This window comes from Podarcis vaucheri (assembly GCF_965113315.1).
Source record: "Podarcis vaucheri genome assembly, chromosome: 8".
NCBI classification, from domain to species: Eukaryota; Metazoa; Chordata; class Lepidosauria; order Squamata; family Lacertidae; genus Podarcis; species Podarcis vaucheri.
In genome coordinates this window covers 34,819,042-34,846,493 of record NC_138766.1, presented here as the reverse complement: position 1 = coordinate 34,846,493, position 27,452 = coordinate 34,819,042, and the positions used below count along the sequence as shown (strand labels likewise).

At 40.2% G+C, this 27,452-nt stretch overlaps 1 protein-coding gene across 4 annotated transcripts in view; it reads right to left on the bottom strand.

Moving 5' to 3' along the window:
• CDKAL1 (CDKAL1 threonylcarbamoyladenosine tRNA methylthiotransferase) overlaps window positions 1-27,452 on the bottom strand; it is a 229,161-nt gene that overhangs the window by 37,259 nt on the left and 164,450 nt on the right. For all 4 annotated transcript variants that reach the window (XM_082234990.1, XM_082234989.1, XM_082234991.1 and 1 more), the window contains 2 exons: window positions 20,780-20,960; window positions 17,805-17,867 (listed from right to left, as the gene is read on the bottom strand). In XM_082234990.1, coding sequence (XP_082091116.1) covers window positions 17,805-17,867; window positions 20,780-20,960 — 244 coding nt within the window. The remainder of the gene's footprint in view (window positions 1-17,804; window positions 17,868-20,779; window positions 20,961-27,452) is intronic.

Here is a 27,452-nt window from a genome sequence, read left to right as displayed (position 1 = left end):
ATTGAAAACGAATCTGTGAGATTTTGTTGAAAAACTGTTCTTAGTTTTTTTAAAAAAGGAATATTAGCTCCCAGTGACGTTGTATTTAGAAATGTTCTAATTAAAGTTACTTATACAACAATAACAACACAAGAGAAACAAGTTCAACATTTGCTTGCATATCTTTTGAAATGAACCTGTAAACTTTTCTTCTTCAATGACCTACAAATTAATATCAACTGTTTTTTCTCTGCAATTAAAATATTTATCAGTGCTGTGTCTTCATCTTATTAGAGACAGCAACAATGATTTCAAAACAGTCCCACAAACTCTGTCCTGACAGCACTCCTATCTTGAGCAGCTCTAATATGGAAATCCAGGTATAAATTCAGGTAATGAAAGCAGTCAAACTGCTCATAAAATGTCACATTATTATGAGAGCCCACATCACTTCTCAGATACTGTATTGTCAATCAGTCAAAAGGCTATACTTATGACAGTAATTTTGGCCCAGTACATGCCCCCAAACAAAGACAAACCCCAAAACTAAATTTCATATTGTTTTGACAGCTTTAGCAGTAAAATAGGCCAATTCTTTTCTATAATGCTCTCTAGGAGGCAGCAGCTGACTCAGTATTTGACAATAAATAAAATGTTTATAGAACAACAAGGAAAGGAAGGGTGACAATATATTCTACTGTGCTTGAGGGGGCGGTTAGCAAATAAATGATTTTTTTTAAATCAGATATGGTGGATCCGCTGCACAAGTACACACAGAACTTAATCTGAGCCAGAGCTCATTCTCACGACTTTTCAATGTAATGGATGAGCTCTGGAACATGCGCCTGTCACTGGTTCTGTTTCCATCTACTTCTCCTTGCCTTCTACCTTACCAGTCCCAAAGTGCACCAGCCACCATAGGAACTAGTGGTGAAGAATACTTCTGATCCAAGTATCTTCAGTAAAAAATATATTTACAGAAGTGACTTTGCAATACCATTAAACCTGAGAAAAAGAGGAGGAGGGGAAGAAGAAGAAGAAGAAGAAGAAGAAGAAGAAGAAGAAGAAGCAGCAGCAGCAGCAGCAGCAGCAGCAGCAGCCTCTTGATTTGGTTCTGTTATAAAGCAGCTCTTTAAAGTAGAAAAGGAAAGCCAGACAGCAGTTTGACATTGTAATCCTATGAGTGTGTCTATCTTCAGCAGTTACATATATCTAATAAGTAGAGCAGGTAAAGTAGAATGACAAATAGATAATCTTCTCCACTGTATGTTGTTTATAATTTAACTTAATTAGCTGGACTATATCTATCCCTTCATACTCCTCCCCCCAAGTATTCATTAACAAGTATTTCCAACTGTGCAAGATATTACCATCTTTTTCAAGGTGCAGATGGTGTTAAAATGCAATCTAAAAATATGATTGAAATTGCAAAACTGAGCACCCCAAGTTCATTTAAAAAGGGGGGCAAACAAGGAAGCTTATTTGGGGTTAATTAGTTTGTATTTTATCCAGCCCTCAATTAAAATAAAGACTCCTGTTCTCTGCTGTAATTCTGAAAGAATATTTAGCTTTAACAGACCTTCCTAAATAACCCCATGAGAAGCAGGAATTAGTTAAACATTACCATTCCTGTCAACATGTTCTTTTGCCTAAAGATCACAGTTGCCTTCCTGATTGCACTTAGATTTTTCAATATATGAAAGAAGTCCATACTTCCAAAAATTACTTAGAATGGGGTTTCACAAAGGCGGCACATGATGAGAACAAGATGAAAGAAATTACAATGGGATTGGCAGGCCTACCCATCTGACTGAGAACATAAAAATGAGAAACACAGTGACAACAGAGCAACAGAAGGTAGCAGACACAAACACATTACAGAGGATGGTGTCCTCCTGATATATTGGAACCACAGTACCTAGGACAACACTGAATCTCTACAAACCAAGTCCAAATAGGAACAGGGGAACTGCTATGGAACAGTGCAGCAGGCAGTGTCCACACAGAAGAACACTGTGCAAACTCAACTTTTCTATGCATGACACGTGTTTGCAAAGTATTGTTTCTTGCATTTCTGGTTTAACACTAAAGCACTGAACCTACTACTAATGTTTGTTGTGTTCACTTATCACCAGAGATGTGCTAGGCAGTGTGAAATGGAAAACTAGTAGCTTTAGGGCATTCAATTGGGGAATCGTTTCAGCCGATAAGAAAGCACTACTTTTGAAGACAAAGGAGAAGAAACATTCAGTTTGTCTTTATTTCAGCTGTAGTTCTCCTAGTAAAAATTTTCATCTTTTAAAAAACTTAAACTGCTAGAAGGCCAAAAAATGAGGCCTAAATACAAAAAGGAAATTGATATGAGGAATTAGGCCTGATTCAGAAACCAGTGTAGTATAAGCTGCTATGGAGTAAGATGAAAAAGAGCTGTAAGACACATGTAAGGCGGGAGCAGGGGGAGTGCAGACTGGCCACTTGCACATCCACAAAAAGAAAGGGAAAAAGAGGAGAATGTTTTTAATAAATTTGTATATGTATAGCTGTAAATTTAGGAGGGATTACTATACATTTCACAGTAGTGGGAAAGATTGTGATCAGGTGTCCCAGATGTTATATAACATTAATCTCAATAATATATGTGCATTTGAACTTCCTTCTATTTTTCAAAGACCAGTTAAGTTTTATTCATTTCACAACCTAATAACATCTATTAGTGTGCAATGTTAATATTAAGAAGCACATTAACTACATAGCAATATAATTATGATAAAGATAAAACCTATTATTAAAAAAAATCTACTGCAATACCATACTTGCACACAGAAATCTGCTGCTGGGTTATAAGTGCTCCACTCAAGTCCCTCGATTGGAATTTGGAAATTATTTCGATTATTGCAGATGGTAAATCCAACCATCTTGCACCTCCCATTGAAATACATGGGGGCTATGAAGGAGCATGCTTAGTAGACGTTAGTTCAAGTAATGTATACTCAAGGTCAAATTATGTAGACCCCAAGTGTTCTCTGTGTCACGTATTATGCTGTAAAACAAACACTGTGCAGCAGCAGGGTTTGAGAGTGAAAAGGCAAATTCATTTTAATGAGCTGAGGTTGAAGGTTTGTGTTTTACCATTAAAATATTCCTTTGATCTTTGCCATGAAGAACAAACAATTCCTGTGCTTTCATCCGTAAAGAACTGACTTGACTTCTACCGAGCTGAGGTTGTGATCTTTCATTTCAAAAGAGAAATGTGACTGCACTGTCACACAGTCACAGAACATAACAGCACTGCATCAGAAGACTCGGGATAGTTATGGCTCTAGAGGAGCTCTGAAAAATAAACCGACTATTCACGAAGTTCTGCAGACCCAGGTACCATGCAGTGTGCGCAGAGATGCCACAAAACCATTCCTGAAGCCTCAGGCAGACTCCAAGAGGTCTCCTCTCTCGCACCTCATGAGGTGCTTACAGGATTAAGATGCATCCCAGTGTTTTTTTCTGCACTGAAATATGGATTCTGAACAAAAAGTCTAAGGAATTATGTGAGCCAGCTTTTGAGCACTTGCCGCTGAAGCTCTTTCACAGTCTAAAGAGGATCAGAAGTGAGATAAACATATTCCCTCCATGTAGAAAAAAGTAGTGTGGAGAATACTGTAGCTCCCCCACTTTTCCACTAGGTGCTAAATGTACAGACAACATAAGAATTAGGAATGGGTAGGTGAGAGAGGTAAAAGAGAGGGGGTCAAGGGGGAAAGGAAGATAGCATATTCCACCATTTTGTAAAATGCCTTAATTGTAATCTAGATGACGCCTAGTAATATCTTTCAGCTGAGGCTTATACATCTGAATTGTAATATTTATATCCCACTTTTGAACAGAAACTGGCTACTGCCCAGCAGTCTCCTGGCCTGAGCTGACAAAGCTGCTGTCAGAGGTGTTGAGGACTCCCAGGCTGCTGGTTCTGTGGGACTTCAATATCCACAGCAAGACGATTGGCTTTGGGGTGGCTTATGACTTCATGGCTACCATGATGACCACAAGATTGTCCCAACATGTCACCGGCCCAACACATGTGGCAGTCCACACTGTGGACCTTGCTTTCTCAACTGGGCATGAGAGGGTGATCTGAAAGTGGGGGATATTGACATCAGTTCCTTGTCATGGTCAGATCACTTCCTGTTGAGATTTCGATTCATGCCTTGCACTCTGTCCTCTATGTCACTGGCTCACTCAACAACTTACATAAATTTTTCTCTGCCTTCATCAAATATAATTTATGAATGGGATGCTTTGCAAACAAAGCCAACAGATCTGATAACATCTCTGCAAGCCCCAAAATGATAGACACCATAAAATATGAATTTTATTTCTTTCATTGTTTATCCTCCCTCCATTTTTTCCATCCAAAAAACTCCCACTGGAGAAACTCACAGGTTATGAGAAAGAAAAACAAGTTAATAACGAGGGTTATATTTTCTATACTTAATTCACCTTGAGGCAGTTAATAAGACCAGAATCAGTTCCCAACAGAGAAATCATTGTTAATTCATAAGGATATATTATTATTATAGACAACACAGCATCTTTAGCAGTAACAATGTCCAACACTGAAATCCGACTTATGTTGCTGTACAGTAATAATGAATGGCAAGATTATAAAGAAGAAGAGAAGAAGAAGAGTTTGGATTTGATATTCCGCTTTATCACTCCCCTTCAGGAGTCTCAAAGCGGCTAACATTCTCCTTTCCCTTCCTCCCCCACAACAAACACTCTGTGAGGTGAGTGGGGCTGAGAGACTTAAGAGAAGTGTGACTGGCCCAAGGTCACCCAGCAGCTGCATGTGGAGGAGCGGAGACGCAAACCCGGTTCCCCAGATTACGAGACTACTGCTCTTAACCACTACACCACAGCTGCTTTGTATCTTCTAGATGGTTTTGTTTTATACCTGTTTGTATGCAAACTCTATATAATGTGTACCTCTGCATTATTAATATATTGTTTTTAAATAACTGAACTTTCATTCTAATTATTTTCTGCATATTTCTTATTTAAAATAAAATATCAGTACAGGTGCCTTGCATCTTATGTGAGGGTTAGGTTCTGTGGGTAGACATGGACATGTATATCCCCAGAACCAGCCCCCTGCAAGGCGGAGGGCTGCATGTCCAGCTTTGGGAAGGTGGAACAAGGGCTACAGAAGGGTCCTAGAGTCCTCCCTCCTCCTCCCCAATGCCTGATAAATACTTGCCTGGCTTTGAGAAGGAGGCGCAAGGACTCTAGGACCCTGCCATGATGGGGTGTGGATGCTGCCAGAGTCCTTGCACCACCTTTCCAAAGCACTTTGTGCAGGTGTGGGCACACCCTTCTAACCACTTTCCACTCTCAGAATTTGCAACCTGAGGCAGCTGCCTCACTCTGCCTCATGGTAGGGCCTGACCCTGAGCAGGTGATATAAAGAGTGTGGTACTGAGTATCAACTTTAGCATATTGTCTTGCATTTAAAATTCAAGACCACAATCTTCTTTCTTATTCATAATTCTTAGGAGGCACCAACTTTCCTGAACAATTTGGTAAGGAAGAAAAAGGCCTTCAGAACCATAGCTGCTTGTAATTATTTAATGGTAGGGGTGGATGGATCAGTCTATTTTTGGTCTATGTCAGTTTTGCATGTGTTCAAACATAGGTTCCTTCTATTTCCTCATTTTTTAAAAATGCACACAAATGCAGTATTTTCACTAAAATGCACAATTTTATATATTTTCAGCTAACATTTACACATATTCCCTCCCAAAATATATGGTTTTTATATTTTTTCAGCCCCCCCCCCGTATTTCAATCTATGTATTAGTCCAAAGAATATGAATTAGGTCTGTTTTCTTAGAAAAGTAAACTGAACAAAATTCATTACCAACCCATTAACTCATTCCATCTTGATCAGATTGAAGCTGTATCAAATTGCAACTGCTGGGTGCCATTTGGTAGGGAGTCTTGCATGTAAAAAATGTCTCAATATGCCTGTGATCTATCACAGTATCTTGCAGGATCATACCCCCCCTTTTTGCACAGAATCATTAAGGAATCCAGCACATCTTAGAACCAATAAATCAAGGCTCCAGATATGTTAAAATTAAGGCCATTAAGTCATCATGGGAGCGAGTGTGCAGAATAGCCAACCTGGCTTTGTTTGTTTTCGCTCTGTCAGCAACTGGTTGTTCCAATTTCTCGATAGCTTCCTAGGGCAGCATTTATTTTGTCCCAAACTACACGACTTAATTATAATGAAGACTATGCCAAATGTCTTCGAGTAAACCTGATAAATATTTACCCTAAAATATACCCTGTCAGGACTAGTTTGACTAAGATTAGACCTGGTGATTTTTGTTTTAGCTGGCAGGAAGATGTGTAGATTGCACCTTCTACTCTCTTTTGTTATATGTTATGTTCCAAAGATTTTGAAGCAAGAAAGAAGACAGGCAGGAAAGGCAGAGAAATTTGTATTGGATCTCACTGGTTGCTCAGCTTAAAAACAGTTTCAGATGGTTTTTTGGGGATGTTTGGGGAGAAAATCTCGCCAAAGCACTACATCATTTGCATTACCTCCCCAAGTAGCTTAGTTGAAATGATGCATCTTCCATCCCCCAAAACTCAGTCTTCCACATTTATTTATTTTATTTACAGTTTACTGTGCTTCACCCCATCAACGGAATTGTGTCAGGGCCAAGGTGCTATTGAGTGCTATTTGCACCTAGTTGTGTTAAGGTACCATATTTTTTGCCCTATAGGACGCACTTTTCCCCCTCCAAAAATGAAGGGGAAATGTGTGTGCGTCCTATGGGGCGAATACAAGCTTTCGCTGAAGCCTGCGCAACCCTCCGGCGCCAAGCCACGCCCGGCTCCGGAGGGTTGCGCAGAGCTGCCTGCATTCCGAAGCCTCGGGCACGCTGAAGAGTGCGCCCGGGCTTCGCACAGCTGTCCGCAAGCCTGGGGAGACCGGTGCGGCTCCCTAGGCTTGTGGCTCGGGCTTCCCCCGCGCCAGCCTGGGGGGGAATTTTTTTTCTTTATTTCCCCCCCAAAAAACTAGGTGCGTCCTATAGGGCGGTGCGTCCTATGGGGCGAAAAATACGGTAATTTTTTTTGAAAGTATGTACAAATTCTATTTTTCTGCCTTTGAAATTTAGCATTTAAACTTCTACAAATGTCTTTGGAACTGGAAAAGAAAGATGCCTTCATGAACATAGACAGGTAAAACTCCCAGGTGACTTGTTGCCCAGTGCAATGCTCTGATGCACAGGAATTTAATGTTTATTCCTAGCTTTGTCAGAGTGCTTATAATTTGGGATTCCCCCCACCTTAGCTAAAGTACTAGTAAAGCCAGACACCTGAAACTTAAAAAGCATAATTATTTTGATAATTCTTATCTTTACACACACCAGTTTATATAATTTTTTAATTGAGACATCTCATAAATGTTGCGGAATACAGTACTGTGGCTTTCACTTGATGGAATCTATGCCTGAGGTAATAAAGCAAGCAGGTTTACATAAAAGCTTAACTTCGTGTTATGTATTAGATCACCAGCAGCATCAAGCTATATTGCACTGTAGAGGGTTGAAAGCATTTCATATATTTCCAGATTTATGCTGTCCACAGCAATCAAGGGGTTGGAGCCAAATGTTCTGCTCCAAGTCATGGAATGATCCTTTTTGTGAACAGAAACTCCTTCTTTGAGTGCAATGGAGTTCTGTATCAAATCCATAGTATTCTGTGGGTGGCCTGCACATTGACAAAGTCAGACAACCACAAGCAAGATGTCAACCATGGTGATCACTGCTAATCCCAATACACAAGCAGGACTACCACTGGGCAGGGGAGTGTGAAATGGAAGGACAGCAACCAATATATTGTCCTCATGTGCCAACTACCACCTTTCAGAAGAATCCATTCTCTATCACTCTGACTCTGATCGCTAGCTGGAAAACTAGAAAAGCACTATCCTAGACACAAGTCAGGGACGCGGGTGGCACTGTAGGTTAAACCACAGAGCCTAGGACTTGCCGATCAGAAGGTCGGCGGTTCGAATCCCCGCGACGGGGTGAGCTCCTGTTGCTTGGTCCCTGCTCCTGCCAACCTAGCAGTTCGAAAGCACATCAAAGTGCAAGTAGATAAATAGGTACCACTCTGGCGGGAAGGTAAACGGCGTTTCCATGCACTGCTCTGGTTCGCCAGAAGCGGCTTAGTCATGCTGGTCACATGACCCAGAAGCTGTACGCCGCAACCTCACAGTCGGTCACGACTGGACCTAATGGTCAGGGATCCCTTTACCTTTACCTTTTTAGACACAAGTCTGGTGTAAGAACCAATCAAATCAAGATGAATGAAGCACAGTGCATAGCACAATATGTTACTTAAAAACAAAAATGAAGGATTAAAGACACTAAGGAACGTCTATGCTATACTGTATTTCTAAATATCAGAAGCTATTTGCTCCAGAAACACCGTTCTGCAGGTTTTTTTTTAGCTTATTATGACTTTTTTGGGGTAAACTGATATGTGGGGCAGGGTTAGGTTGCTAGTCTTTTAAGGCTTCACCTAACGAGCCCCATCAGCAGAAGCCCTGCAGAAGGGCTTCTGCTTCTGCAATGGGGCTTCTCCACCTGCAATTCCCCACAGCCCCCAAAACTGACTTGGGGGTGGTATCAGGAGAACCCACAAAACAGCATACAAGGGGAGGAGAGGAAGGATTGTTCCAGCTGGGAAGCTAAAATGCTTGCACAGACAGAATCTTCCATAGCATGACACTGAATTACACCCTGAGTCTCTCTTTTTTAATAGCCTGTGCTGTCATATCTAGATGTTTCATCAGCACAATGGCAGCATTAAAAAAAATCTGACACTCTGCTGGTGTAACTTGCTCCTTCAATCAAACCTGATCACATGTTGACACAGTAATTTTAAGCTATGAACTAAAATCTATTAAAATATTTGGTTTTAAATAGGAGGCTTTAATGATAAAGTAACAGTACTCACAGTACTCATCATATTCATAAACTGAATGTGAAAATTAAATTCATGTATTTGATGATACTAATATCTAAGAACAAATAGTACATATTTGAAACAGAGCTGATGAATCTTTTTAAAGAGATTTAAAATCATGTTCACAGTTTTGGAGTGGTTTTATAGAAAAGCCACAATTTTGTGGTTTTACAAAAAACGTAAAGCAAATAATTTTGAACTCCAAAGGCCATTTTTAAGTGGCCTAAAATGTAACCTGAAACCTAATATTAATTATACACCCAGTCATTTTGACGTGCTCAGATTCATTTATAATCTCTTGTGTTAGAAATGGAGAAAACTGACAGCACAATCCTACACATATCTACTCAGATGCAAAGTCCACATCTGGGACTTTCCCCCATATAAGTGTGTAGAGGATTTCAGCCTGAATGAAACATAATTGAGTTGCTGAACTACTGTGAAATATACACACATGAATGGATCACTCTCTATATAGGCTGCATAAGTAATTTCATATGTAACCAATTTTTATCTATCAATATAAATGTTTTTAGTGTTATATACTGAAATTAACACTCCTAGACATTGACACGCACAGACATTAAACAGTAATGCATATATTTTCTTGGTTTTCTTTCTCTGGGTTATGATTAATGCAGCCTATCAGAAGCCAGATGGTGCAAAACCAAAACCATCAATCAAAGTGAAAAGACCACTGAGTACTATTCCACAATGATGTGCTTGCAAATGGAAATTTTGTTCATAGACCCTTGGCTATGATATGCATAGAAAACCATAAACAGGCTTACACTGTCACCAAAGAACTAGCAGAGATGGCCTGTGCTTTGTTAGCTAAAAGCTGGAAAGGCAATGGCCGTTGCTGTGAGGGGGTAAGCTTGCATAAGCCTAAATGCTACTTAGCTTAAAACAAAGTTAAAAGTGAGTTTCAAAACTATTTTAATAATCTTTGCATTGATGACAGTATCTATCAAACTGTCCATTTGCCACTGATTTAATATTGGATAATGCCACACATTAAGAAGCAGCTGCCACTGTCTGCCTGACATATGAATTGGCATTTAATGACTTGTCCTGCACAAGCTTTTTAAATACAGTAATCTCAAATGTCAATGCATTCCCCCCCTCTAAAGTTCCAAAAGAAAAACAAATGCTCATTCCTTATAAATTCAACTATGATGCCTGGTTCTTGATTCATTTCTCTTAGTAAATTTTGCACACACACAATTTAACATACATGAGAGCTACCATTGAATCTCACAAACAGTATTTTCTCTCTCTCCACACAGTGTTTGTGTGTGAAGATGCAAAATAAATCCAATGCCTCTCTGTGATCGCATACTCACACATGACAACACTTTTATAAATATCTGTACAGTGGTACCCCGCAAGACAAATGCCTCGCAAGACGGAAAACTCGCTAGACAAAAGAGTTTTCCGTTTTGGAGGTGCTTCGCAAAACGAATCTCCTATGGGCTTGCTTCGCAAGACGAAAATGTCTTGCGAGTTCCTGCGGGTTTTTTCCCCTCCCCCCTTTTTCTAAGCCGCTAAGCCGCTTATCAGCTGTTCCAATAAGCTGATAAGCCGCTAAAAGCCGCTAATAGCACTAATCCGCTAATCTGTCAATGGGCTTGCTTCGCAAGACGAAAAAACCGCTAGACGAAGAGAATCACAGAACGGATTCTTTTCGTCTTGCGAGGCACCACTGTATTGCTATTCACGACATCATCTCTACATTCTATACTATACTTTTCAACCCAACTATATCGCAAGGTATTAATGTTCTGTTGTAAATTATTTTTATTTTTACCTGGTGATGCTGAACAAGTAGCAGCAAATTCAACAAGCTGCCTACAGTGGAATAATTCTACTAAAGTAAATAGAACTTATTTAGGTTATATTGTTGGTAAAATTAATTTCACTTAGGCTTACACTGCTTTGAGGACTCATAGCCTACATAAAGTAATATAAGCTATTGTGGTATCTGGGTAGTGCCACAGATAGGTGGCTTGTAAGCTACATACTTGGTGGTGTGCAGATTGCTTCAGGAGAAAAGCTTTTGAAGAACAGAAAGGCTGTAGCACATTGTCTAGAGCCTACTGTCACAAAGACAGGACTGGATCAAGTGACAGCTTTGCTTCATCTGCTTATTTTCTCCCCAATTATATTATAATGCTGTGGTTTTAATTGCTTATACTGAAAACCGGGAAATAAATATTATAAATACATGCAGAATTCTGGAAAAGGGCAAAAGTAGGAACGATTCTTAACGTCAGCAGGGAGTGGCCTACCAAATTTATACTACTCTGCAATTACAGACACCAGCCATGTGGAAGGATCTGTGATGGAGAGCTTGTTGTTCTCAACAGAAGGGGGACAGGAGCACCATTTCCCTTCAAAAAGCTCTTTTTTCTCAGTTTTGTGCAGACACAAAATCCATTTGTGGGACATCACAAAAACACAGGAAAAGCATTTTGCAAATGTTAAGCACAACTGAGGGAAAATGTACTAGATTGCTCATAGATGTGCATCTCTGTTACTGCCCGAAATGAGGGGGCAGGGAGGAAGAGAGGTCCAAGGCTATATTTCACCCTAGAATTAGTAAACATCCCTCTGTTAAGAAAACCTCTGCCCCCTTTAAAAATAAAGCTTCAAATACGAACGTTTCTACAGTTTGTTCCAAGTTTCTTTGTTCATATAACTTCTGTTAGATTACTAAACAATTAGCCAAAACATACATTTAGGTGAAAAAACTCACGCCCACACAATTACGGTTATTTCTATGCTATTTAGATGAAAGTAGTTTGTGTATTCAATATATCTGGCAATGCTACAATCTTGCAAGTACCTAAGATGACTCTTTGATTTGATAAACTATCCCTGAACAACAGCATGATGCGCATACAGGTGAAGGACCAAAACCACACAGCCTAAATTCTTCTATTAAGTTAATCTGTTATCTTTATCAACACATTCTGCCCAATCTGCTTTTCTAAAATAGACACTCAGAAGCAAGATAACACCTCATCAGCTATTTTATATTCCAGGAGTTCAAGGGACAAGACTGAGAGCCTTCTAAGTTCCAGGGGTTGCCCTTGGGATAGACACATCTGTAAAGAGACAGAAGTAAAGATGTGCCACGCATTAAAAATGAAAATGAGAAAATATACTCCGATCAACTCTTGATCTTTTAATGTTACGTTGCTACGTTGTTACACTGCTAACGTTTCGGTGTTACATTGCTAAGGATACAATAAGACATTGGGGAATTTTATTTCTCTTAGGACAGCAAAAACAAGCAAACTTGGACTAGCCCTGCAAAAAAGGCCCAAGAAGCACTAGCCAAAACAATATAATGGTGCATGTTCACCTGGATTGTATTTTATAAAGATGCAATCTCCCATCTGGGCAGTTTTTCTGTTTTCCTGCCAAAGCACTGTCCCAAAGATGCAAGCCACAGAGGTTATCTCAACCCTAGTATATTATGTCTTAATGCCTTTAAGAAAATGTTTCCTTGCAACATATTAGGAGGCTGTAATACATTTCTTATTTCAGTAAGAATGCCTTTGTGAACAGACTACTGTTCACTGCCTGATAAAAAGAACTGGCTCCTATAACATCTCTCATTCCCTTGATATGAAACAAAAAAGCTCTTCTCACATGCAACACATGAAAATGTCTTTTGAACTGGAACAGAAGACACCGAGAAAACAAAATAGCTCAAGAACAACTTGACATGTACTTTTAACAACATAAAGGGATAATGCTGGACTGCATCTGAAAGGAATCATAATGCCGAAGGTGAGGTGGAAAGCGATGTGTTTGGGTACACAATTCTGTATAGTCTGGATAATGTTCAGGGATGTATGGGACGTCAGGTAGCCAGTGGGTCTGAGCAGATAAGACCAACAGTGGGCCCTGTGATCAGGAAGGTGGTTCTTGCATGTGCTGTGAGGGGCAGATGGGACTTATCAACCTGGGAAGGTAGCCCATGTAGAAGAAGGAAAACTCTTATCTTAAACCTCCACTGCCTTGTAGGATATCTTTGGGAGAAGAAAAGGCTAAGGAGTAAACCCTACACAAATGTGGAGTCTCTAAGATGGCTGGATGGCACCTTGTACACCTCCTTCCTGCAGCCAAGCTGGTGCCAAACATATTGCTCTGCTTTTCTATGGACCATATCAGTAAGGCCAAGAGAAAGGTCTTGTTGACTGGGCAGCCCGGGACCTCCATACACACTGCCCAGCCCTGCACCCCGGAGAGGTCACTTTAGTGCTGCTAATGCAGTGGTTTGACTTCACCTTTGGAGACACACTCCACTGTCTCTTGAGACAAGACAGATGCCAATAATAACATGGGTCATGTCCATCTTAAGGAGTGCCTTTACCTTGGTCAGTTTCATGGAAACTGACATTAGTTCCCTGGTGAAGGATCCTTATTCATATTATATGCTAGAAAGACCAAGGAGAGAAATGAATATAATGCTCTCAAGCTAATGAAACAATTAAATACTATCTTAAACCCAATATTGGTTTTATAAGTCGGGAAAATCTGATCAGAGCCTTTGTAGCTTAAATGAAATATATCTTGTTTTAGATCCTCAGCCTCCCTACTTCTCCAATCAATCAGCTGAAGAAAATTCTCAATTTAGAACTATTCCACATCATGCAGAAATACTTCAAAAATGCTGAAAGAAGTCTCATCAGTTCTAGTCAATTGTCAGCTATGACATCTGTTTCTCTACAGGGTTTTCAACAGGCTCCTGGAGCTTGAGTTAACCTCTGCCTTTTTTTGTTTGTTTTAAGACAACCACTGTGCCCCCGAAGAACGTCCTCTGAACTCTTAACAATAAAGATATACCACAAGAATCACAAAGGCAAAATCACAAAACTATTCACAAAGCCAGGGACCAAAAAATAGGAGAGGAAAATGTCTATCACCCATCAAGTGCTTTTAGATGTCACAAAAAATAACAAAGAAGCTCCACGGTCAGTGAAGAGACAGCTTCCCACCATCCTAATCCTGAGACATTACTAAAAATAAGGGCTTATGCTTATTATTATTTGTTAAATTTACACTCCTCCTTTCTACCCAATGCTCAAAGCAGCTAACTATGCAAATGCAATGAAATATAATAAACACAATTTGGTACAAAGTAAAAACATGGAAAGAAGATAGGTAAAACGGTAACACAACCACCACTAAAAACCAACGCCTAGCAGCCAAATGTCTGCCTAAAAATGTTTTTGTCTGCTAGCAGAAGGCTGCCAGCGATGGCAAGTAATTCCAAAGTCTGGGGGCGGCTATCAAGAAGGCGTTTGCTCCTAAGGATATATGATCTCTGACAAACAGGTGCAGAAATTCCTTGGACATTTCTCTTCCCCACTTTTGGTATGCACTGTTATCCACATGGATAACAATAATATTTCCCTGGGGTGTCTTTGGTAAGGATAACAGACTAGACAGAATTTGAAACACAACCTCTGCCTTTCTATAGCCACTCCATTCCTCCAGCTTTCTTAATGGTTTTCTACTCTCTCTCTCTCCCTGAACATAGTGGGAATGGAAGTCCTACGTACCGGACTACAGAAACTCCCAAGAGACAAATTTCTAAATGCAAACAGGGAAATACCCTGCAGCTATGAGGATATACATATACTATGCAATTATTACATCTTATGGTTGGTATTGCATGCGGAAATATTTCTAGCACTGTCCAAAACACTTTGGCTCTAATTCAGAGTCTTGTGAGCACACCCGGGGTTTTGATGTCCTTTCTAACTCAGTAGCTTCACCAACCAAAACCACAAATAAACTATACTAAAAGCAGTTTGAAATTGTGCTAGGGAAAGCAAGGAGAGAAAGGCACACCCTCCCTTCAAAGATTAGGATTTTGTTGGATTATAGCCATGATGTGGAAATAAGCTCCGCTAAAGTCACTGTAACTAGCTTACTTCCAAGAAATGTAAGAAATTACACTTTAAAAATGGAATCTGTGGAAAATATTAGGAGCTAAAAATATGTGAAGTAAATTAACTTGCTGGGCTGCCACAAGGCAGCTGCATCAATGTATTGAATTACAGAAACTGTAACCTAAAAAAATTTAATGTGATGTGAACATGATTAGGTTACAGCAAATGTTTAAACTAAAAAACAATAGCAGAGGGTTGGTATATTGAAGCTGCTTTGTAGGGGAGTGGGAGCTGGTAGGCAGAATGACAAAAGGAAAATGGAGTGTTTCAGATGGACACACAGCAAGATATAAACGTACAGTGTACTGTATTGAGTTGAGATGATTTGGGACATTAGAACACAGCCTTTTCATCTTGCTGCACTTCTCTTATTTTTCTACCTCCATTCCTCCCAACAAACCCTTACACAAGCCTGTGATCTTGAAAAAACTATTTGCCACTTGATTCTGCAAGTTTTGTTATTTATAAAAGGCCCTAAAACAGAGATCAAAAGAACAAGTCTTAAGAATTCATATTCTTTTTCCGCACCTCCTGATGAGTCATTAGTAAAATAAGTGCATAAACTCACAACTGAAGTCGAAAACAGTTGAAGATACTTTGATATAGCGCCACAAAGGATATGTGCAAGGAGGCAACAGAGGTTACAAATGGCCCAGTTCCAATAAGAGTGCTAATAAAAGAATAATGGAATTTTCTTGTACTGTGAATGGAGAGAAAAAACCCTGTGCCACCAGGGAATTTAGACAAGGGGGGAAATATCAAAGCTTTGCCTCTTCAGTTGATTCTCTTTATTATATCTTAATTGATCTACTATTACATTTAACTTCAACACTTCCATATCACAAAACTCCCTTCAGAACTCATAGTTGTCAATCTTTTTAAAAGAACCATTAATCAATTTACACAAGCTTTACCATTTGAAGCATGATGCCTATGACTGCACAGCAAAAAAAGAACACTAGCTAAAAACATTTCACAATTTACACCTTTACACCTATATATTACACAATTACACCTATATAAGCACAATTACTGCTTTAATATCATTTTACATATGCCTCTCTTTCTGTGTGTCCTGCTCTTTCAAGGAGATTTATGTACCCAAAATTCCAGAAGACAGTATTAATAATAAAACAAATTAAAACTTCTAAAACCTCCTCCTACAAAATTAATAAGCCAGCAGTCATAACACATTTAATTATTAGCTCAAAATGTAAGAATCTACAAGCCAACAATTAAAAGGAACAGATGGGGGGAGGTCTCACTCTCTGATGGCTGGCCCACCATGGTCGAGGTGTGGCTATAGGATAAGGCCTTCCTGCACACCACAAAGCAGCCTCCAATTCTCACTCCATCCAGCCACTAAAACTGTGGAGCACAGCTTTCCAAACTGTGTGTCGCAACATGTTAGTGTGTTGGCTGCAGTGTGTAGGCGTGTCGCACCATCACTCCCAATGCTCCTCCCGGGACTGGAAAGGGGTGAGTTTAACCTCCGATTTGCTAGTAAAACTGAATTATTGTGTCACAAAATGACGCATGTCTAAAAAGTGTGTCACCAGCATGTAAAGTACGGAAAGCTCTGCTGTAGAGGGTGGGTAGAGAAGGGAGGGGAGGGAAAGAAACCACAGAAGAGCAACAAAGGTGAGAAAAGAGAAAAGAAAGGGGGGAACAAGGTAGGGCTCTAGCACACTGGGTTCATAGGGAGCCCAGTGAGAAACCACAGTACATGACCAGCCAGTGAGAGGAGCCACCCCCTTGACCAGCCAGTGGTAGGAACCATCCTAGACTGATGACTGTCCTCCTTATCAAATTCATTTAAAAACCTGAATTACCAAAATTGTGATAAACATGTCATTGCTACCTGACAGGGCCGTATTGTTATCTGTTTTCCAGATGGCTACCACTAGCTACCTTGCTTTTACCTATTCAAGACAGTGTATGTTCTTGCTTTTGCCTATTCAAGACAATGTTGATGGACAGGTAACCATGATTTCTGAGATTCTTCTGCAGTTGTGAACAGTAGTGTAGGGTGTGTCATTATTCCCTCCACTCAGGATGATGTGACTGCCCACATACACTGTTAGAGAGATGGGAAGGATCTGTGCTGGAAATGGATTCCCCATAAAGCAGTAGATGCATTCATTACAGTGGGTTAACATCCATATTTTACAGTTTGAGAATCAGTTTTAGACACATAAAGAAAGCCAAGTGCTTGAATTATTCCAACACACAGCTGTTCAATTATGGCTGGTGCAGAGGAGGAATGCAAAAGGCCTCCCCATGGAAACTTCACCAAAGGGTACAAATCCTAGCTAGAGGAGTATAAAAGAAAATAACCTTCTCAGAATGGTGCTGATTGACATAAGATCCACTGCTGTTGGTCTGAAAATGTGCAGAGCAAAATGTATCAAGACCCCATTGATCTCTAATGACCTAATTCAAATTAAACTACACCAAGGAATGGAAGGAAAGGGAAAACCCATAGGTGGTCCTAACAGAGAGTCAGTGGTGTTTTATTCATACAAGTAGGTAAAATGATTCATCAGAGTCAATGACGGGCTGGTCCAGGTAAACAGGATAGCCCTAAACTCCAACCAAAGGTAAAGGGTGGTTTGTTTTTTTTACACAGTAGGTACGTAGCTCTATCCTCAAAGGTTGATCCTAGCAGTAGCATGTCCCCAAGCAACAAGAACCACCCCCAAGGTCACCACAGGGGTTGAACTGGTTGTACATTCTTTAGTAGCTTAAAAGGTGTGTATACCATCATCATTAGCAGAGTAGTATTACTGACAAAAAAAATCTGCAATTTATTTTTACCTTGTGATCATATGGGTTGTACGAGTGAAACAATCTTGACAGTTCTTTCGTTCTCTGTTTTTTCTGTAGAAAAACAAGGAAACGTAGCATTATAGAACTGAAAAACAAAATTATTACATGTTGGATGAAGCCGTAGGAAACCTATTTTTATCCTAGCACTATTTGACTGCAAATAAAAAATATGCTTCATTCACATATTAGTGCTCAGGTTGGAAAGCTCATTTTTAATAGTTTCATGTTGTGGAAATCAGAACTTTTCCACCAAGTTTTTTATTGCTGCTGTATCTATGTTGTGATTAATGCAATGAATGAATTGACTGTGGCAATCCTACTGTAAGTTTACACTGATTACTGTTAACCAACTTTTTGAAACATGTGCGTGAGTGACAGCAAGAAACAACGCAGAGGATTATGTGTGTTTAAAATGTCCACAACTTCACTGGTTACAGTGCACACAGTTTAGTGTAGGGTAGGCTGAGGATACCATCACTGGGCAGCTAAACTATACTTGCCAATGTCCCAGTTCCAGCCTATGGGTCCACCATGGCACCCCAGGCAACTTCAGAGTATGGCAGCCTACCAGCTAGCCAAATTGAGGGTGTGGGCAGCAAGCAGCACCCCAAAACATTCCCTCAGGATGCCCATCTCCCACTTAACTCCACCATGGATGCTGCCAAGTTCCTCTCCCACTTGCAACAAGCTTGTGGCAGGTTCTCAACAACTGCTGGGAGGAAGGCAAAATCTGCTCAGAGCCAGGCCTAATTATAAAGGTAAAGGTAAAGGTACCCCTGCCCGAACGGGCCAGTCTTGACAGACTCTGGGGTTTGTGCGCCCATCTCACATCTATTGGCCGGGGGCCAGCGCTGTCCGAAGACACTTCCGGGTCACGTGGCCAGCGTGACAACGCTGCTCTGGCGAGCCAGAGCCGCACACGGAACGCCGTTTACCTTCCCGCTGGTAAGCGGTACCTATTTATCTACTTGCACCCGGGGGTGCTTTCGAACTGCTAGGTGGGCAGGCGCTGGGACCGAGCAGCGGGAGCGCACCCCACCGCGGGGATTCGAACCGCCGACCTTTCGATCGGCAAGCCCTAGGCGCTGAGGCTTTAGCCCACAGCGCCACCCGCGTCCCTTGGGCCTAATTATACCTTTAGATAAATTTCCTCCTTGCAGCAAGCCTTAGTACACAGCTGTGTACACCAACATAACTTCAAATTAAGAATAAAATGAAGGTGGGCGAGCAGGTATGTTGGTGACAGCAGTGATGCAGCTGCAAGGTGGTCCTGAATTTATAGCAGCTGATTGGCTTTTAGAAGTGAGGCCTCCGCAGAACCCTGTGCTAACCTGATGCCAGATACCCTCTTTCAAACCCCGTGGGGCACAAACTGGCGTCAAGGTGGGAATCTGGAACTTGCAGGGATAGATTCTGTGCCAACTGTATAAAGACAATGTCCTCATGTCCTGATTTCACTGACATGCGTGGAAGCGGGCTTCCGTGAGTATATCCTTAGCTGGATAGAGGACAACAGGTTCAAATGGGTGCAATATACATGATTTCTGAAATAAATCCAGCAGCTGGGGCTGCATGTACATAAAAAACTTTTTAAAAGCTGAAATCTCACTAATAACACGTTTGAACTGTCCTTCAACCAGCCTGTTCCTCTTACCAAACAGCTGATTTGCAGAAATTCAGCTTTTAAAAAGGCTTATGTACACACAGCCCCAGCTACTCTGTGATGGACTGGAGCCAGAAAATGGATTAATTTCAGTTAAGGGATTGTTAGAGAGCAGAGTTCCCATCATCACAGGACATTTACTGCCAGTCTATTATGCCACTGAGATTATGTGATAGTGCCTCAAGTTCACAGGGGTGGTCTAAGACAACTTTCATGCTATATACCAAATACTACGGGTTAATAAGCCAACTTTTTCTCATTTTTGTGAAAGACTGTCCCTGGATGGATGAAACTCAAATTAAACTCACTAAAAGAATGCACATTAATATTAACTGACACTATCGTTTTTAGCTTTGAAAGCTTTGGGACCAAAAGCAATTTAAAAAAACAGCAACCCACAAACTCCTCTCTGTATGAATTAAAATAGAGTTGATGCCATCTTGTTCAATTAAATTACTTCCCACATTAAAAGGAACCCAGAGGAATGAGCAACAAGGTTGATAAACACAAAGTGGTTGCATAATTTTCTGACCAGATATAAGCATGTTTCTGAAAGCCCCAAAGTTATAAACACTATTTGCAAAATTCCTAATAGATTTTACTGTAGAGCTTGAAAGGTGATGTACTATTTTACAATGCTATGCGATCATGGTGGATATTTGTGAAGCAGGCCTCCACAGATCAGAAGAATGAAACATGCAAATCTGACCTTTGATATATACTAAGATTAATATAATTTGACTTATTATATCTGGCAAAGGATTATAGTGGACATGTATGAAAGTATTGGTCTGCATAACAAATCTGCAGAAATGTAGAAAAGGTGTGTGTGTGGGAAGTATATCTACAGTCTCTTTATAATTATTAGATTCTTACCAGAAACACAGTTTAAAGAGGCAAAATGAGACCCAAAATTGTGCAAGTGGAACTCTATTCACACAACATAACTTTGCCACCTCCTTTCAATTTCCTTATTTCTCTGTGTAAATCTCTACCTTTTCGTGTGTATGATTGTGTTAACTTGTTTTAATATGAAATTAAATGATTAGAAAACATACTCACTGAAACTGGATGATGGCTGGCATTAACAAAAGTTTGAATTGAATGAGGCCAATGAAACTAATGAAACTAAACTCTAATCACTTCCTCAATCTCCTGTGAAAATGAAACTCCTAAGTAAAATAATAATAATAATTTTTAAAAATTCCTGGTAACTACTGACCCATGTATACACATCTTAACATCTCACGTAAGATGAGCTGTCCTTTAAAGATGGGGAGGAGGGAGAGAGATCACTTACTACTTGGGCTGGAACTTGATGCATTTTTGCAGCAGGAGTCCCAGGGCGTGGGTAAAACTGGTTAATAAAAAGACTTGGAAACTTGTACTCTTCTACAAGCTTCATGGTTTCTTGAAAATCTTCATCTGTTTCCCCTGGAAACCCACAAATGATGTCTGTGGCAATTGTTATTCCAGGCACTCTGAAACGAATGAAAACAAGAAGTGTTAAGCTGAAGACTGGACATATTAGCTTCTTCCCCTAGCAAAATATTAGGCATTTAGTGTGTTGCATAACATACAAAGCATTTACCTATGGAAACTGACAACCATTAAATATAGCTTTATATAAGGAAAAGCCCAAACTACAAAATTCAACTAGCTTAACTGTCATGGTTTCTCTCCAATACACCCATAAATTTTAGTTCTGCAAGGAAGCTTAGAATTTCTAAGAGATCATTCTCGGCATGATACAAAAAACTAAAATACTCAGGGTTCTTTCAGGGAAGCTGTAACAGTTAAACCATTTTATATTTGCAACATAGATGTCTGCCCAGAGACCAAGGACGAGGTTAGGAAGGTATCATTTTTGAAAGCAAATGACCAGCTAGACTACAATACTTCAGGGCATTTCTCCGCAGCAATTTCCAGGGCTTCCAGGCTAGCCAGACTCATTGGAAGCACACTGGAAGAGAATGGGACCTTTCTAACCCATGCTGTTGATGGTAAACCATTTGTGTGGATGGTATGCTGAATTCTGGAATATTCCCCTTCTAGGGTATGGGGTGTGGACTACCAAGGGGATGTGGTAATTGTGCAATGTCAGCACATCCAAGAATGTACACTGACATATACTGAACATATTTTTGAGCTCTTCCAGGATTTGCATAAATATGTACTCCAAAATTATAATACAGAAACATTCTGAATTCTGTCCTTGCTTCACATGGGAAAGATTTGCAGCTCTGACAGGCTTAAATGAGGCAAGCTATACGACTCTACAAATGAATGGCAAGTAGCACTGTCTGACATCTCCAAGATTAATAAGATGCACATTATATTTGACAAAAAGCAGTTACAGTTTAGTTATACCAGTCATTTTAATGACACAGCTGGCATTAGCTAAAGCATGTGATACCTACAGCATTGGTAATGACATCCACTGCATGTGTATTTCCCAGTTTCTATGGGAACGTGAATGGTAAGTTTCAGTCATGCTAGATTCAGTGAAATGTCCATGACATGTGTTCCATCCAAGGAAAAAAAACAAAAACCCTCTCTGATTGACATGGAATAATTTTGGTGCTAAAATGGAAATTAAAAACTAATGCATTTCCCTCCCTAAATGTTTCTTTCCAAACAAAATGAAAACTTGGATAAAGAAGAGCAGCAGGCCTGACCTAAATCATAAGATCCCTATGGTTCTCCTAACATTCTTATAGACAATAACACAAACACATTTTAAAAGTTAAAAAGATGTAAAAAGTCAGTAATTCAAAAAAGAAAAAATGAAATTACTCCAACATCCTCTTTTTTCTTGACCAATTTTTTAAATTATGATTTTTTATTATTTTTTCTCAGAAAAAAATATTTTTTTCTTCAGAAAAAATAAGGAGCTGTTGGGGTATTGCATTCTAATTTGCAAGCTTAAAACAATCCCAGGGGTCTGAAAATATTTCCAGTATGTTCATATTGAGCACCTATTCCTAAACCAAATGCAAAAAAGCACTGTGCAAAAAAGAATCTGCTAGTAAACCCACGTCTGAGCTGCATAACTTCAGATTGCAATAATAATATTGAATGACCAAGTGCTCATCCTTATAAAAACAACCTCTTCAAATAGAAATCAGTCTGTCAAGGAAATGTTGTAGCCTAGCTTCCTCCCTCACTTTTGGGTGAGAACCCACCCAAAATTGCATGAAATCTTGCACGCTCTATAAGATCTTGCCCAAACGGAAGTGACTGGTTCTCACCTCTAAAGCCCTAACCTGCATGGGACCAGGGTATCTTTAGTATTGCTTCCATTCATATAAATGGTCCTAAGCTTTACCATCTGGGATGGAGGCAGCATTCAGAAAATGATTCTTGGTGAAAGGATACAAATATGCATTGAGTGTCACCCTTTCATTTGCTAACTATCTGAGGGAATAAATCAAACATCTACACCAAACTATCTATATACCGTATTCCTATTGTGCCATGTAGTATACAAGTAAATGAAAAAAGCACAAACAGATGTTTAGAAACCAGGGCCTGACACATCTTTAAGAAAAGCCTAAATGAAAGCTACCTCTGGCCAGTATAAGTGTGTCATAAAACACTTTGTAGTAGCAGAAAATAAAACCATTCGGATCCATACCGAAAAACAAAAAATATAAATTCAGTATGCGGTATTCAAGGAAGTTTTACTAGAATAAAACTACCGAAATAAATGGACCTAACTTATCCTTGCTCTGTAATTGAAATGTGTCTACTGTGAGTAAAACATAGTTGAATACCACCCAGTTTAAGGAAGTTATTGTGTGTTCTATTATAAGTTCATTATTTAAGCCTTCTGTTTGGATTACTTTTAACAAACGCAAATCTGTTGATGATGTTCATACTTCCAATAAATACATCAGCAGGAGACTCCTCACAGGCAGGACACCTGCTAACATCTTTTATTCATGTACATGCTCCCGGTGCAGAACAATTACATTGTTTCATATATTGTAAAATGTATTCTATAAGCAGCTGATATATTACTGCAGCCTATCTGTCAGGCACTTTCCTTTGTGCTCTAGTTTCACCGAAGTACAAAATGACTTTTCACTGTTGCATTTCCTTTTAAAAGTCTGTAATGACAACACACTGCAACACTCGACAAACAGTGAATATTTTAAAATGCAAATATGTCTTTCAGGCTTTTAAAAAATGCAATTTGTTTCCATTGCTTCATATACCAGAGGGAAGAACAAGCGATGGCAATGCTTTCCTAGACACATTAGGTCACAGTAACTAGAGCTTGGGTTCTGAGAGGTGCCCACCCACTCCACAAATCAGTGTTTTGTCAAGGCTTTTCATCTCTTATCCTTTTAACTCTTGTGGCACGCTACTACCACCTAATTCCCAGAAAGAAGACTTCCTCATCTAAGCTCTTGGCTACTCGCTCCCATCAGACGTAACCTTTGACACACACTGGCTGAACTCGGAAACAGAGGAAGCAAAATTTGCAGCAATCCAAGATTTAAAGAGAAGTGGGCTACTGCAAATATACAACCATTCAAGCACAACCTTCAATGGGGAATCTTTGTTTTAATCACCATTACTCTCAGATTTTCAGCATCCTGACTATGAACATTTTCATTAACCTATCCGCCTGAAGTACTGAGCTGCCCCCTTCCAGAAACATGTCGTACTGTGTGTTATTTGAATGAGCCACTAAAAGCTTTATCTATCAAGTAATTCATCATCTGATAACTTTCCACAGCATGTTTGACATATATGCTTGGTAAATTTCCTATCTATATCATGCCAAGTGGTAGGAAGAATTTATTTCCCATCCTATGAATAAATGTTAAATATCAATATATTATAAATACTACAAAACAGGCAGAAAGGACTCTTCTGCAGAGTATTTTTGAATAGAGGAAATAACTGGACAATTCAGATTTAGGCAGCAATTGAGACATTTGATTATAAACTGAGATATTCTAAGTTCCTTTGGCTTTTTCCTTCTAGGCTTATTGACATGGTGGCGTTAATCTATCTATCTATCTATCTATCTATCTATCTATCTATCTATCTATCATCTATCTATCATCTACAGAATCCTCTGCTTTAATTGCATGCTGAGTGAAACGAGTCTTCTTTCTGTTTCCGTAACAGTAGTGGAGGCTTCTAGAGGTAACTTTCTCAGCAAGCAGAAGTACCCTAAATGCTTTTTGCTCCCAACTTTCATCATTGATTTCTTTGAAGGCACAATTTCAGTTTGGAGCCCCATTTGGGCTTACTTATCCTTAAACAGTCTACACTTGCCATACAAATGAAACCCTGTACAAAACTTCATTAAAGATTTATAACTTCAGATCATTACTGTTTTATGACTTTAAAATGAGAGACTTAAGACAAAAGCTCAACATCCTTAAACTTCATTTCCATTAAATCTCTAATAAATACCATCTGGTGTGTACTTTGGGGATATAATACACGTCAAAAACTCAGCCACATTATGAGAACCAGCACCAAGTTTATCTGAAATGCATATTTGAACAGATGTGTTTAAATTACATCTCCTTCTATGCACATGCATAAATTCAGAGCAAGCGTGTGTTGATTTAAAATGCATAAAAATGGGATTTGGAGATGCATCACAAGTGAATGGCATCTCAATGGATCAAGGCTCACATTACTAAAGGTCATTACTAAAACTAAGGTTTGCATTTATTAAGAGTTGCATCGGGGAAATGATCATGAGAACTGGCTTAACATTTGCTGCATGATAGCAGTCACTGAGAACTGTCAGCTAATTTTCTGTTACATCTCCACATTTAGTTTTCAGCGCCATCGCTAAATATTATTTGCTCTACTAAAACAGGAGACAAAATTATTTGGCTGTAAGCTGCTCAACCTGGCTTTAAACAGCTGTTTATGCCAGTTTGGCATAAAAGTAGAAATTCCTTGCATTTGGCATGGTGATTTCAGAAGACGGAGCCCCAACAACATGAATGTCATTCTCTCAACACCAATTTCAAGCTACCATTATAAAATGGCATGTTCAGTAAGGAAAACTTGTCTTGATGGTTCAATTATTCGTGCACAGAGCAGTGCTGAGGTGTAGAGATATGGAGCTGGAATGGGAAGACTTGTTTAATTCTTCACTCAGCCATGCAGCTTTTGGGGTGGTGTTGGGCAACTAAAGATTTCATAGCTTAAAACTCCTCACTGGATTTGTGTGTGACCAACCTCATCTAGCCTTGCCCCTTTGCCAAAGCCACTTACCACTTCACATCTTACTGAAGCCCCTCCCTCCCTCTCTACACTCCTTACCAAAATCACTCTTCACCTTAGACATAATCAAACCTCTGCTTGCTGGCCTGGGCCACATGCCTGTCTGTGCTGCATGATTGTTCGTTTTTTAGCTTGGGCCACATGCCAGCCTGTCTGCAACTCCAGTTCCCTACTCCTCACATTCCTGCTCTGATGGCTTAGCACAGTGTTTTTCAACCACTGTTCCGCGGCACTCTAGTGTGCCGCGAGATGTTGCCTGGTGTGCCGTGGGAAAAATTGAAAAATGCGAAAGATTTTTTAAAAAATAAATGTCAAATTTTTGCCCACTAGGCGGGCGCCGGACTGTATCCACCCTATTTTCCATCCATTCTGGGTGGGGATCAGATCCGATGGGATCGGATGAGAGCGGACAGGCGGTGCGCTCTCATCCGATTCCCCATAGAGAGCAGCGGGGCTCTGACATCTCCCTCTCCGCACACAGTGGTGGTGTGCCTCGTGATTTTTTTTCATGAAACAAGTGTGCCTTTGCCCAAAAAAGGTTGAAAAACACTGGCTTAGCAGCTCTGTAGTTCACAGTGCCGGGTGGCGTTCACAGGGACGCGGGTGGCGCTGTGGGCTAAAGCCTCAGCGCCTAGGGCTTGCCGATCGAAAGGTCGGCGGTTCGAATCCCCGCGGCGGGGTGCGCTCCCGCTGCTCGGTCCCAGCGCCTGCCCACCTAGCAGTTCGAAAGCACCCCCGGGGGCAAGTAGATAAATAGGTACCGCTTACCAGCGGGAAGGTAAACGGCGTTCCGTGTGCGGCTCTGGCTCGCCAGAGCAGCGTTGTCACGCTGGCCACGTGACCCGGAAGTGTCTTCGGACAGCGCTGGCCCCCGGCCAATAGATGTGAGATGGGCGCACAAACCCCACAGTCTGTCAAGACTGGCCCGTTCGGGCAGGGGTACCTTTACCTTTAGTTCACAGTGCCACCTGTTGGCAGCCATGCAAACTGCAGCATGATGACATCCTTAGGGAAATATGCATTAGGAGAAATTTAAAATAAATAGTTCAATATGTACCACCCTGACACTCCTTGAGAAAAGAGTACGTGCTTCACACTTTACATCAGAAGCCCAAGTCAACTGCATTTCTACAAGTCCTGTCTCTTTCATGTGACCAGCCTATAGCCCAATTTTCTGCTGGTTTACACAGCCAAGTTCAGTAGGGTTTACTCATCTTCAGGTGTTTAGGACATAGAACATGCGGAGGTGTACTAGGGAAATAAACCTTGACCTGTGGTCCACATTCAGCACAGATGTGAAAACCATCATTACCTACTGGCACCCCAAGAATCTGCTTACAAACTACTTAAGGAAATGTGGCTGTAATTTTTCTTACATGAAGCGCTGGCATGCTATGTGAGCACTCAAATATGTTAACTGTTTTATAGGTTAAAGAAAGGCGCTGTTTGTCTTTTCAAGAAGACCACTCTGTAAGTTTGGTATTTAGTGTGATTCTGTTGCCTAGATACTCTGGAAGTTTCAATCAATAGTCACTGGTAACTATCCTTGCAACTACAGATAGGTAGCCGTGTTGGTCTGCCATAGTCAAAATAAAAAATTCCTTCCAGTAGCACCTTAAAGACTTAGTTGGTCTTTAAGGTGCTACTGGAAGGAATTTTTTATTTATCCTTGCAACTGTCCTCAACACACAATGTTGTTTGAATTA